A 13,225-nucleotide genomic window follows, 5' to 3' on the forward strand; every position below is an offset into this window, starting at 1 on the left:
ACGTGACATTTCTCCATCAAAAGGTATTTCCATTTTTGAAAGTGGTAGCATTACAATCTCAACGTATTTTATTAGCTCACAAAAATACTTTTGACAACAGTATAGATAAGGCATGCTTCAAACCATACTGTACCAATTGCTGTGAACCCTCACATGAAGAGCACTTCCTCACAGGAGCAGTCCAATTGACTTCAATGGGAGTGTTTGCATAAGTAAATCTTCACCAATGTGATCATGTTGCATAATCCAGTAGATGGTCATGAGTAAATTATGGAATAGAATATATATCCAGGAAAGAAGCATATGTGTAGAGATATTTGAAATCTGTGATCTATCGAAAAATTGCTCTCCATTAAAATGGCTCTGCTGTAAAGATCATGAACACAAAGGTGTCAGGGTGATGACATTCAAGGCACTATGTAGGAGCAGCATTGTTCTGAAAAGTGATATGCAGTAACTAGTTTTTCAGTGAAAAGGCAATGGAAGAAAGAGTTTATGCTTCCATATATAAGATACTAACTATTAGCTACCAAAATGAAATGATGATCCAATTAGCAAGGGGTGGCTAGGGTACTCATGCCCCTGTAAACAAAAACTTATTTTTCAACATAACTTCCTTCATCGATAAATGCTGCAATATATATGTACCAAACTCTAAATGCTAAGTAGATATGTAAGGTGCTTGATCCAAAAGCAGTTTTGATTGAAGCAGGAGAGAGAACCACAATATTAATTTGATGTTTTTCATATCATTCTTCAAAACAATGAATGAGAACAGTTTTCATCAAAGTCACACAAAAGAGGATTCTAAAAGTTTTTGGTAAAATAATGTTCATATATTACTAATTTAATTTTCAAAACAAACTAAACAACACAGTGACTATTTGCATAGCAGTTAACAGAACCTTTACATTGTATCTTTATGATATATTGTAAGTATGATGTATAATAAACCCATAAAACAATACAAACTTTTTCTAGGAGCAAATTCAGGTTTATTTTAAATGTGGCAGTTTCTTAGCATTGGTTTTTGAGGAGTGATTTAATAACACTTCATAATTTTTTTTCTTACTGAAAATGTTGTGATTTTGTTTTTTAAACAGCTGAAGATGCATGTGGAGGAACAATGAGAGGATCCAATGGCATGATCTCCAGTCCCAATTTTCCTAATGAATATCATAATAATGCAGATTGTACGTGGACCATTGTGGCAGAGCCTGGTGATACAATTTCACTCATATTTACTGATTTTCAAATGGAAGAAAAATATGATTACTTGGAAATAGAAGGTTCTGAACCACCAACAATATGGTGAGTAAACTGATGCTATTTTGAACCCTGTAAAGGTGGGAGAGAATATGTAGGGATGGTCCCGCAACCGTTACTTGTGTCAACACTATAGCCTCGCTAAAGTAAAGGGGGTTATTACTTAGACATGTAAATTGATTCACTGATTAGAAATGTAAACCAACTTCTAAAGACAGAACATCAACATTAAAAACTGTGGTAGACTCATCCACCTGATTATGTTGTTGGGTAAATTTAATCTTTGTTGCATGCAAATTAAAGTACAGTGCCATTGATTATCTCACAGGGTGTCTCCATGCAGTAAATCAGGATACACTGTCTCACTACATAATGTAGTGATGCATTCTCAATGTGACTTACTGGTGTGGGGCCACTGCAGCACAGAGCAACTTCTTACCCCCTTCCTAGTTGATATGGATTTTATACACCCCATCACACAAGCATGTTTTTTGTTGATGTAGAAGTTCTGAGAAGTTTCCTCTATTACTGCCCCTGTAGTTCCTCTATACACCTGCCTCAGTAGTTGTTGGCCTCAGTGGAGTTTCACTGGTATAAAACTAATTGTAAAGAACAGATGAATCAAGTCACCTTTTTAAGTAGCTGACTCATTTTGCTGGAAAATAACTGGGAAACGATACATGGTTAATTCACCACCGTTTATAGTAACATGGTATAGCTGTTCAAGGCAGCAGTATATACTGTAAGAGTACTGGAGTATGACAAAAAAGTTTCCTTTATCATAGTGGTTTAAACTCATCCAAAGAAGAGGATATTGACAAAACCTTCCACAATACTTAGGCCCACAATAGAGTCTCAAGCGGGGCTCAGAAGGCCTTGTATGATCTTTCTGAACTTAGGTAAATTGCACACATTAGACCAGATTCTCTACCACAGTAAAGTGGCATAGCTCTAAAGTGGTGCTATAGCAGTTTACTCTGCATAGGATGTGGTCCATTATGTCTAATCAAGATAGAAAAAATAAGACTAGACTTTTTAAAATAATGTAGTAAAAGAAAAAAAAATAACGGTCCTTAATTTAGGCATTTGTACTATTTGAAAAGAGCAGACCTTATGTGCACAAATGATGCTAGAAGTAATATCCCTACTTATTTCATAATATATAACAGGATGGGAGACAATACACTGTATTTCAGCTTTCATGAATGATATCTCATGATTCATGTCACTGCAGGTGAGTTAATTATCTGTATTGAAAAGTTACTGATTTGCTGTTGATTTTTTTCAAGCTTGTTATATTTTTTTAAACTGGTTCTCAGCTAAATTAATTCTTTTAAAACCAGAATTTATTATCATTATTACTGAAGTAACACAAGAAACATAAAATCAATGTTAATCAGCTGACTGCTAAATCTAAAGTATTCTTATATTCTGTATATAGTATTCTGCTTATTCTAAAGTAAATTTTGTGTATTCAGTGTAAAGCTGCAAATAGTGATTTAGGTTTTCTCCAGAACCAAAAAGCTTTGACATACTTAAATGATATAATAGGGTTAATTTATATATGGAAATACTTATAATCTATTTACAAAATATAAAATAAAGCATTAACATGCTAATTTAATAATTGCTCATTTAGAGGAGCAGATTGTAAGAGCATTCTTTTCTAAACTTATCAGTCATGTTCCCTGAATTAGATTGATGTACTCAGTTATGCAAAAATACTTCTCCATATGCTAGGGAAAAATGTATTTGAAAAACTTAATTAAGAGATTTGATAATTAGTTTTACTATGGTCATACTTTATACCCCTTTAGAAGAGTGTTCGAGGTTCCACTCTGCATAGCTACATTCATGATGCATACACCAAAAATCTCTATATCTAAGTCTAAAGATAGGAACCTTCTGTTGTATCTTACGCTATTAGACAAATGGTACATAACTACATGAAAGCTGATTAAAAAAAATTAAAAATAGTGTTTGATCCAGACAGTAATGTCTTTTGGCTTATTTCTCAGACTATTATTTTATTTATGTAAGGATGGCAAATAAACTCATTCTTATCCTCCTGTCCATCTAGGTAAATAACAAAATGTTTACTACTTTAACTTGTGAGATACAAGATAAAATACTGAGCTAAAATATGTAAGGTAACCACTTTTTAATACAGAAAAAAAAATGGTCAGGAACTCTACACAAAACACTGTAGCTTTCCATTTCCACCTCATCAGTCAAGACAGTTTTCATATTTAGAAAAGTAGTTGTGCTAAGCCTTTCCTAAATTGTAATTCTTGATATACTGTATATCCTTTTCATAAAGTATCTCAGAGAGCAGCTAGATCACTTTGTAATCTCTCTCAGCTTTCTTCTGTTTGCTGTCATTTTAAATAGGCTGCTGGCTTTGAAAGTTGATGACAGGAATTTGGCATATGTTGGTAGCACTCTGCAAGATGAGCTGATCAGTTAGCAACTGTCGACATTCTCATCCATATAAGTGCCTAATCCTTTTTTTGAGCCCTACTAAACTCTTGACCTAAATGATAGCTTGCAGCAATGAATTCCCTCAGACTATCTACATACTGAGTATCCATTTTGAATTTGTTGCCTCTCAAATTCATTGCTTGCCTTCCTGTATTTGGATTATGAAAGAGAGTAAATAGCAGCACCTGACTAAACTTCTTTGATAACATTCATTATATTACCACCTTTTATTATATCTTCCAAAATTAATTTCCTCCCTTAATTAATCTGATCAATATGTTCTCAGATAGAAATCTTCCTATGCACTACTCACTATAGATCTAGAAATCTAACTCTGTACATCCAGAGGATAATGCACACCCGCTGGATGTCATAAAGTATATATCTATTCAGTTTCTTGTCACTAGCATGATGCTCTTACCTTTGCCAGTAGTAATTATGCTTTCATCTCTAAATTATGAACATAGCCCTATTTATTCTAGCCCTCGCAGTGTTTATTTTCTTTGTACTCCTCTGTGGTACTTAAAATACCAAAATAAACTTAAGCCTTATTCAAGAGGGTTTTTTTTTCAGTTTTGTTACAAAGCTAAGTATTGACACAGAATATAAATATTAACAGCACTGATTCTGGAAAATCTTCTTTTATTTGAAATGACATTATTTATCTTTAGTTCACTTCCTGCTTTTACAGTCTGTAACAAAATAGTCATATTTTAGTGGTTTTAGAACCAGAAAATTATTACAATAAATATTTTGTTTGTGATTTAGTACTGCATTCTTTGATTAAAATAAGACCAGTGACTCATTGTGGGTCAGACCCATTCTTACCACAAAATAAATACATATGGTGAAAAAAAAAAATTGGTTCTATTGTATTTAAATGTCTAAGGGCCAGATCTTCAGCTGGTGAAAATCCATTGATGCTACACTGACTAACACCAGATAAGGATCTGGCCCTAAAACGTATCATACTAATACAGTGGCTAAAATTCAGTACGAAAAAAAAAGGAAGGCATTACAGAATTTTATCCTTAACATTAGCAACATAGGCATATTAAAATATTTATTATGATTGAGGTCCTAACTGAAAGAAGTCTGACTCTTTTTAATTCTTTTTCCCCCCTTGGACAGGAGTGTACTTATAACTAAGCCATCAAACATATTGCATCCAAATGTGACCCACTGGCAGCATGTTCATAAAGAACTGATACAGACTCTGGATTCTCTGTTATCAAAGAACAATTTGGACAATTGTGCACTTACTCTTAAACCGAAGTAATAATTCAAATTGCATGTGTTTTTACAATGATTTAATCTCAAAATAATTCTGGGATGTCATTACATTTACTCTTCTAAAATTGGTGTTAGAAGTCAATATAAAAGGAACGTAGCCTATTCTGGTGTGGCAAATCTTATTGGAGCATCTAGGCCAGTAGGCATTGGTATGTCTGGTAGTGGCCAAATTCTTCTCTGATTTTTAGGATGGCAAAAACTCCCTATAATGGAATTTAGCCAGTGGCGGATGTGGGTGGGGTATACTTCCCTGATACTACAGGCAATCCGCTCAGGTCCTGAAATATGATCTTGAGGATCTTTCATTAACTGAGCTTGCATAGCTTAGAGTTCATATTAACGTTCAGAAAACTATTCAGAACTTTTAAAAAGTAGCCACAATAATTGAATTAACTTCCTAGAGCACTGAATTCTACCCATCAATTATTGTTGCATACATGTTCATTAGTTCTAAACAGATGAAACTGCTCAAGATAGTTAAGACCAAAGAAGGCTGTGAAAGAACTTCAAAAAGATGTCGCAAAACTAAGTGATTGTGCAACAAAATGGCAAATTTGAAATGTAATGTGAATAAATGTAATGTAATGCACACTGGAAAAAATAACCCCAACTATACATACAATATGATAGGGGCTAATTTAGCTACAACTAATCAGGAAAAAGATCTTGGAGTCATCATGGATAGTGCTCTGAAGATGTCCATGCAGTGTGCAGCAGCAGTCAAAAAAGCAAACAGGATGTTAGCAATCATTAAAAAAGGGACAGAGAATATCTTATTCTCTTTATATAAATCCATGGTATGCCCACATCTTGACTACTATGTACAGATGTAGTCTCCTCATCTCAAAAAAGATATACTGGCATTAGAAAAGGTTCAGAAAAGGGCAACTAAAACGATTAGGGGTTTGGAACGGGTCCCATATGAGGAGAGATTAAAGAGGCTAGGACTTTTCAGCTTGGAAAAGAGGAGACTAAGGGGGGATATGATAGAGGTTATGTCATGAATGGTGTGGAGAAAGTGAATAAAGAAAAGTTATTTACTTGTTCCCATAATATAAGAACTAGGGGCCACCAAATGAAATTAATGGGCATCAGGTTTAAAACAAATAAAAGGAAGTTCTTCTTTACACAACGCACAGTCAACCTGTGGAACTCCTTGCCTGAGGAGGTTGTGAAGACTAGGACTATAACAGGGTTTAAAAGAGAACTGGATAAATTCATGGAGGTTAAGACCATTAATGGCTATTAGCCAGGATGGGCAAGGAATGGTGTCCCTAGCCTCTGTTTGTCAGAGGGTGGAGATGGATGGCAGAAGAGAGATAACTTGATCATTACCTGTTAGGTTCGCTCCCTCTGGGGCACCTGGTGTTGGCCACTGTCGGTAGACAGGATACTGGGCTGGATGAACCTTTGGTCTGACCCAATATGGCCATTCTTCTGTTCTTATGACCTTTGTGGGGGGTTGGAAAATCTGTTTTAAGGAGGATCTTGAGATTTCAACATTTTGTCTTCACTCTGATTAAGGAATGAAACACTTTAAAGAACATTGGAGGAGAAAAAAATTCGGTCAATTGAAATATTTCATTTCAACAAAATCAAAGTGTACTTACTCAATTTCCCCTTTTCAGTTTTGTTACATATTAATATTTCGGTAATCCAAAATCAAAAACTGAAAACAAAAAGTCATTTCAAAATGAAAAATCGAAACATGTCATCCTGAAAATGTGTAAACAGGATTTCAAAATTGTTGGGGGCGGTGGAGGCTTCTCATTTTTTCTGTGAAATGAAAGACTAGTGAAATCCACACCATTTCGAACATCCATGCATTATTTAATACTTTCGATTTAAGAATTTTTCAAAGCAGGTTTTCATAATAAAGAAGTTTGCAGTTTATAGTGAAACATGGAAGCTGAATTTTTAAATATATTTTTCTGCCTAAGGTTTTTTATAGTTCCTGTGACCATAGTAACTAAACTTTAGATTCAAATATTCTATTACTGAATTATCATAATAAATATTGTTCTTTGTATGAGAAAATATATCTAGCCACTGCTTTCAATAAAGATCATCAGACTGGATTATATATCTGTTATGCATAAGTTAAACTTTGAAAAACTTCTGAATAACCATCAGCAACCTGAGAAAATGTAATTTTGAAAAGAATTTGTTAAGTAAAGGAAAACAACTGATCTAGTTAAAATATAGTCAGAGTAGAAACTATTCCTCTTTAAACCATTTGCACTCCAAAAGGAGCAACTAAATTGTATTAAAAATTCAAATGTTCTTATTCATGTGGGCAATAATACAGTTTAAATTTTAAAATTCAGTCAAAGATGCATTATATCTTAGTCTCATTATAATTAGTCCTAACCTCTGAAGGTATTTACATTATTCTTGCTTGTACAGTAAGCAAATATATAGGGCCCTACCAAATTCACGGCCATGCAAAACACGTCACGGATCGTGAAATCTGGTCTTTTGTGTGCTTTTACCCGAAACCATACAGATTTCATGGGGGAGACCAGCATTTCTCAACTCCCTGCTCAAAAGGGAGTTGCAGGGGGGTCCGAAGCAGCTGCGTAGCCAGGTGGAGGAAACACGGGGAGCGATCCAAAAAAAAGGTGCAACCCGCTGAGGCGCTTTTACTCCTCCAGCGGCACTCCGGCGGCAGGCCCTCACTCGCTCTGGGTGTCTTTGGCGGCACTGAAGGTCCCGCTGCCGAGGTGCCCCCGAAGACCCAGAGTGAGTGAAGGTCCTGCCGCCGGAGACCCGGAGCGCCGGCGGGTGAGTAAAAGCGTCGCAGTGGGTGGTGCCTTTTTTTGGATCACTCCCGCTGTTCCCTCAATAGGGGAAAATTTAAAAGGTGCCAAGACATTGGCGCCACCTGTGCTCAGTGGGGGAGTGGCCACTGCCCCGCTCCCCCCCAGCTACTCCACTGGTCCTAAGGTTATTTTAGGGGCTTGCAGAATTGTCACCCTTACTTCTGGTCTGCCTTCAGAGCTTGGCGGTCGGAGAGTGGCGGCTGCTGACTGAGGCACCAGCTCTGCAGGCTGCAGCGCAGAAGTAAGGGTGACAATACCATACCATGCCATTGTTCACTTCTATGATGCTGCTGGCAGTGGCTCAGCTTCAAACCTCGTTTTGAAGCATGTAGATGGGCAATAGGGCTTTCAAAGTACAAATTACAATCGACAAAAACCTAGAACTGTCTGACAAACTGAGAAAATGAAGAAGACATAAGTCAAGAAGTAGAGCTGGAAACTGGAGAGCTTAACATATTTTCACAGCTTGCTTCACTGAAAACTAAAAAGTAACACACAATTGCTTTTTTAACAAGGAATTCTGAGATATTCTGGGGGATTAGTGTCAATTTGACACTAGTTCTTTCAGAACATTTTAAAATCTACTTTTAAGGGTCAGGTAAAGGAATTATCAAGAAAATAATGATTATGGAGTAAATCAGGTTTAAAAGGAGATTAAATACCCAACTAAGAGCCATCAATATCTTACAACCTATGATGGCTGGGGTTATATTTTAAAACATTAAGGTAAGATTGACATTGCTTGATGAAGAAAAAATGATTACGTCTTTTAAGAAATGGCACAGAAGTACTTACGCAATGCTGATAGATGTTATATTAAAAACCTAAGATACATAAATATGGCTAGGGCTGTAAAATAATATGTTGTGGCAAAGCCCTGCTGGAGAGTGCTAAGTAACTGGCAGAAGAATCTAACTGAATTCTAGCTGTGAATTTCAACTGATAAGCCACAAATAGCCAGCTAGACAATGTCCACTGCTGCAGGATGTCATAAGGCATTTGAAATTGAAAGGACATGTGTGATGCAAGTCTAAGCATATGACCAGTGAAGAGGCTGTATGAATTTAAGGTGGGGGATCAGTCTTGGAAGGTACCTAGGTGTGACAAAGACTCAATGGTGATGAAGATGAGACCAGAATAAAGGAGGAAATTCTGGAGATTAGAAAATGGACTGTGAATGCTGCTTTCACAGATCACTTGGAGAAGGTGAGACAGTTTTTGATTGAGAGGGGGAACTAGTTGAAGTGGTATGGGCTCAGATTCTGAAAGGTACTAAAACATGTACCTAACAAGCAGCACTTTCTTATATTGTAACCTTATGCTGTCTCTTAGGCCTTGTCTACACTGGCAAGTTTCTGCGCAGTAAAGCAGCTTTCTGGGGTGTAACGCCCAAGGTGTACACACTGCCAAGCCACTTAGTGTGCAGAAACTGCGCAATTCCAGTGCTGTAAAAAAAAAACACTCCGAGAGGCATATCGTTTTCTGCGCTGGGACTATAGTGCCGCGGTGCCAGTGTAGACACCCTGGTGGTTTACAGTGCTGTAATTGGCCTCTGGGAGGTGTCCCATAATTCCTGTTCTTGCCTCTCTGGTCATTGGTTTGAACTCTACTGCCCTGCCCTCAGGTGACCAATTGTGACCTCTAGCCCTTAAATTCCCTGGGAATTTTGAAAGTCCCCTTCCTGTTTGCTTGGTGACGCATGCAGTGGTCTCAGCACATCTTTCCAGGTGACCATGCCTACTCCACACACCTGGCGATCCCCCACTTGTAGCAATGCCGAGCTGCTGGACCTCATCAACATTTGGAGAGAGGAGGCTGTCCACTTCCAGCTGCACTCCAGCCATAGGAATTATGATACCTATGGACAGATTTCACAATGCATGACAGGGGTCATGACCGGGACACACTGCAGTGCAGGGTCAAAGTGAAGGAGCTGCGGAAAGCCTACCACAAGGCGCAGGTGGCAGACCATCACTCCAGTGCTGCACCCATGAGCTGCTGGTTCTACAAAAAGCTGGACATGATACTCGGTGGCGACCCCACCTCCACTGTGAAGGCCATTAGAGATACTTCGGTGGCTCGCATGTCAGTCGAGAGTGGACCGAGCTAGGAGGAGGCAATCTTGGATGAGGATGTGTAGGGGGAGGGGGACCCAGAGGCAAAGGATGACTCAGGGGTCAAAGATGCCTGCAGCCAGGAGCTCTTCTCTACCCCGGAGGAGGCTAATTAGTCTCAGCAGTTGGAGCTTAACAAAGCAGAAACAGGAGAGGAGGCCACTGGTAAGTGGCTTTGATTTTGGGAATGGCTGAAGTGAGTTGTTGGGGGCAGGAGGGTTGCAGAAAGCAGGCTTGTGTTCGTATTATGCACGTACCACCATGTGCCTAGTCTGAGTGGCAGAACATGGTGTTGATTACTCCCTTACTTCACGAAATCTGCCTCAGAGATCTCCAGGAAACTCTCATGGAGATACTGGGCAATCCGCTGCTGCAGGTTCTTTGGCAGAACTGCTTTGTTTCTTGGCCCATTAAGGGTAACTTTCCTGCACCACTCTGCCATCACTCCGGGGTGGGGGGGAAGGGGTGGACCATTGCTGCACACAGACCAGCCACATAAGGGCCAGGGCAGAAGCTGCAGTCTTGCAGAAGATGCTCCCTTGATTCCCTGCTCACTCTCAGCGGTGAAATATCTTCCATAATGAACACAGCCTGTGGAAAATGTGGGGACAGTAATGATTATAAGGCCCCCGCCCCTCAGTGCTGGCTCTCCCCAAGAGAGAAGTCACCAGTGTACAGTATGATCCTGGAACACTGATTTCCTCTGCCCCTGTGGCTACTCACCATTTTGGGGGGTTTGTGGCTCATGTGTGCTTGCCTGGGGTCAGCCAGTTAATGACAGGTATGTGAATCGTGGCTATGTTTTAAATCACTGCAACATTTTACAGAAGCAGTATTGTTTGCAACACATAGACCACTGATTCATTTTGGCTTCACAGATATGACCTTGGGAGCCCAGCCTCTCTCTTTGTTATGGTCGGCTGAATGGTTGTGCAGAATTAGAAGGCGGCCATGAAAAACTGAAGAGGACTTTCTGCGTGATGTCATGACGCACGCCGCGGCTGAAAAACAAGAATTGAAGGAGTGGCAGGACAGCTAGAAGAGGGACCGAAAGGAGAACACCATGGAGTGGCTCTTAAACATTATGGAGTGCCAAGCGGACACGCTTCAGTCGCTACTAACACTGCAAACTGAGCAGCCCTGTGCCTGCCCTCCCCTGCAGCCACTGTTGCAAAACTCTTTCCCATGTGCCCCCCAGACACCACCAACACACTCTTATCAACCTCCTGGATGCAGTCTGTACCCCCTGCCTTCCACTCCTGTCCTGTCACAGTCCAGCCCTGCGGAATCCCAGTACCCACTGCACTCAACACCCATGCCTCTGCAGTTTAGCCCTGCTGAAGTACAGTACCCGCTGCAATGTACTCCAAAGGTTGCCTATGATATCTGGACATGCACAAATTTTTAACCATCCTGGGACCTCACCTCCTTCTGGGACCCTCCCTTCCTCCCATACTCCTCAGTGCTGATGTGTTTTTTGTTTGTCTCTCTCCTCTGGTTGTTGTTTTTCTAATAAGAGATTCTTTTGGTTTGGAAGCAATCTTTATTCCATTAATTGAAAGCAAACAGAGCTCTGCAAAGCAAAAGGCAATTTTCTTAAACCTTCACAGTGTATCATCTGCACTGATCACAATCACCTCCTAGCATCACAAGCACTGCACTCCCGAGCATAGCAACAGATATTAGTGGCTTTCAGCTTCAAATTGCTGCCTCAAGCATCCCTGATCCTTATGGCCCCGCGTGGTGCCCCTCTGATAGCCCTGGTCTCTAGTTCAAATTCATCCTCCAGGTGCTGAGCCTCAGTGGTCCAGCCCTGAGTGAAGCTTTCACCCTTCCCTTCACAAATATTACGGAGTGTACAGCATGCGGCTATAAGCATAGGAATATTGTCATTGGCCAGGTCCAGCCTCCCATATAGGCAGTGCCAGCGGGCATTTAAATGACCAAAAGCACACTCAACAGTCATTCTGACCTTGCTCAGCCTGTTGTTGAACCGCTCCTTGCTGCTGTCAAGGTTCCCTGTGTATGGCTTCATAAGCCACGGAATTAAGGGGTCTCCCAGGATGACAATGGGTATTTCGACTTCCCCTACGGTGATCTTCTGGTCCGGGAAGAAAGTCCCTGATTGCAGCTTCCTGAACAGGCCAGTGTTCCAAAAGATGCATGCATCATGCACCCTTCCGGTCCAGCCTGTGTTAACGTCTATGAAACGTCCACGGTTATCCAAAAGCTCCTGGAGAACGATAGAGAAATACCCCTTCCAATTAATGTGCTAGGTGGTCTGGTGCCAGAATTGGAATATGTGTTCCATCTCTCGCCCCCTGCAGTTAGGGAAGCCCATTTGTGCAAAGCCATCCACCATGTCACACACGTTGCCCAGAGTCACAGTCAGAGTAGGATGCGATTAATGGCCCTGCACACTTCCGTCACCAATGGTCGACTTTCCCACTCTAAACTGGTTAGTGACCGATTGGTAGCCATCCAGAGTAGCCAGCTTCCACAGTGCAATCCCTATACACTTCTCCAACAACAGGGCAGCACTCATTCTCGTGTCCTTGCACTGCAGGGCTAGGGCAAACTCATCACACAGTCCCATGAAAGTGGCTTTCCTCATCTGAAAGTTCTGCAGCCACTGCTCATCATCCCAGATGTGCACGATGATGTGATCCCACCACGCAGTGCTTCTTTCCCAAGATCAAAGGAGGCATTCCACTGTGGTCAGCACCTCCGTGAATGCCACAAGCAATCTCGTATGGTGAGATCAATGTTGCACTCCTCTTGCCTTTGTAGTTTAAGGAATAACTCCACTACCACTTGTGACATGTCAGTGAGAGAGAGCAGCATATTGGTCAACAGTGCAGGATCCATTCCTGCAGACCGAAGAGGCAGAGCATGCAGTACATAAACTGTTGAAAGATGGCGCCAAATGTGGATGGAAGCATAGGGATTACTGGGATACGAAGCAATTCATCATGGGGCATTGGGACAGGACCCTGGATGCCCTGCGACCCCCTCTGCCTTCCCACAACTCTTAGTGGCAGAAGAGGAAGAGATGCTCTGTGGGATAGCTGCCCAGAATGCACTGATCTAAATACCGATGAAGTGCCAAAAGTGTGAACACGTTATTGTGCAGACAGCTGACAGTGTGAACACACAACAGCAGTTTCCCTTCAGCGCTCTCTAAGCAGCAATGTAACTGCTGGCAATGTAACTCTGCCAGTGTAGACATACCCTAACTGTATCGCTAGT

General features: G+C 40.6%; 1 protein-coding gene across 3 annotated transcripts in view; it reads left to right on the forward strand.

Annotated features, from left to right (window-relative positions):
- The window catches only part of CSMD3 (CUB and Sushi multiple domains 3), a 1,179,008-nt gene that overhangs the window by 327,397 nt on the left and 838,386 nt on the right, over positions 1 to 13,225 (forward strand). For all 3 annotated transcript variants that reach the window (XM_048841517.2, XM_048841518.2, XM_048841519.2), the window contains exon 5: positions 1,104 to 1,311. In XM_048841517.2, coding sequence (XP_048697474.2) covers positions 1,104 to 1,311 — 208 coding nt within the window. The remainder of the gene's footprint in view (positions 1 to 1,103; positions 1,312 to 13,225) is intronic.

Source organism: Caretta caretta, chromosome 2 (genome assembly GCF_965140235.1).
Source record: "Caretta caretta isolate rCarCar2 chromosome 2, rCarCar1.hap1, whole genome shotgun sequence".
Classification (NCBI taxonomy): domain Eukaryota; kingdom Metazoa; phylum Chordata; order Testudines; family Cheloniidae; genus Caretta; species Caretta caretta.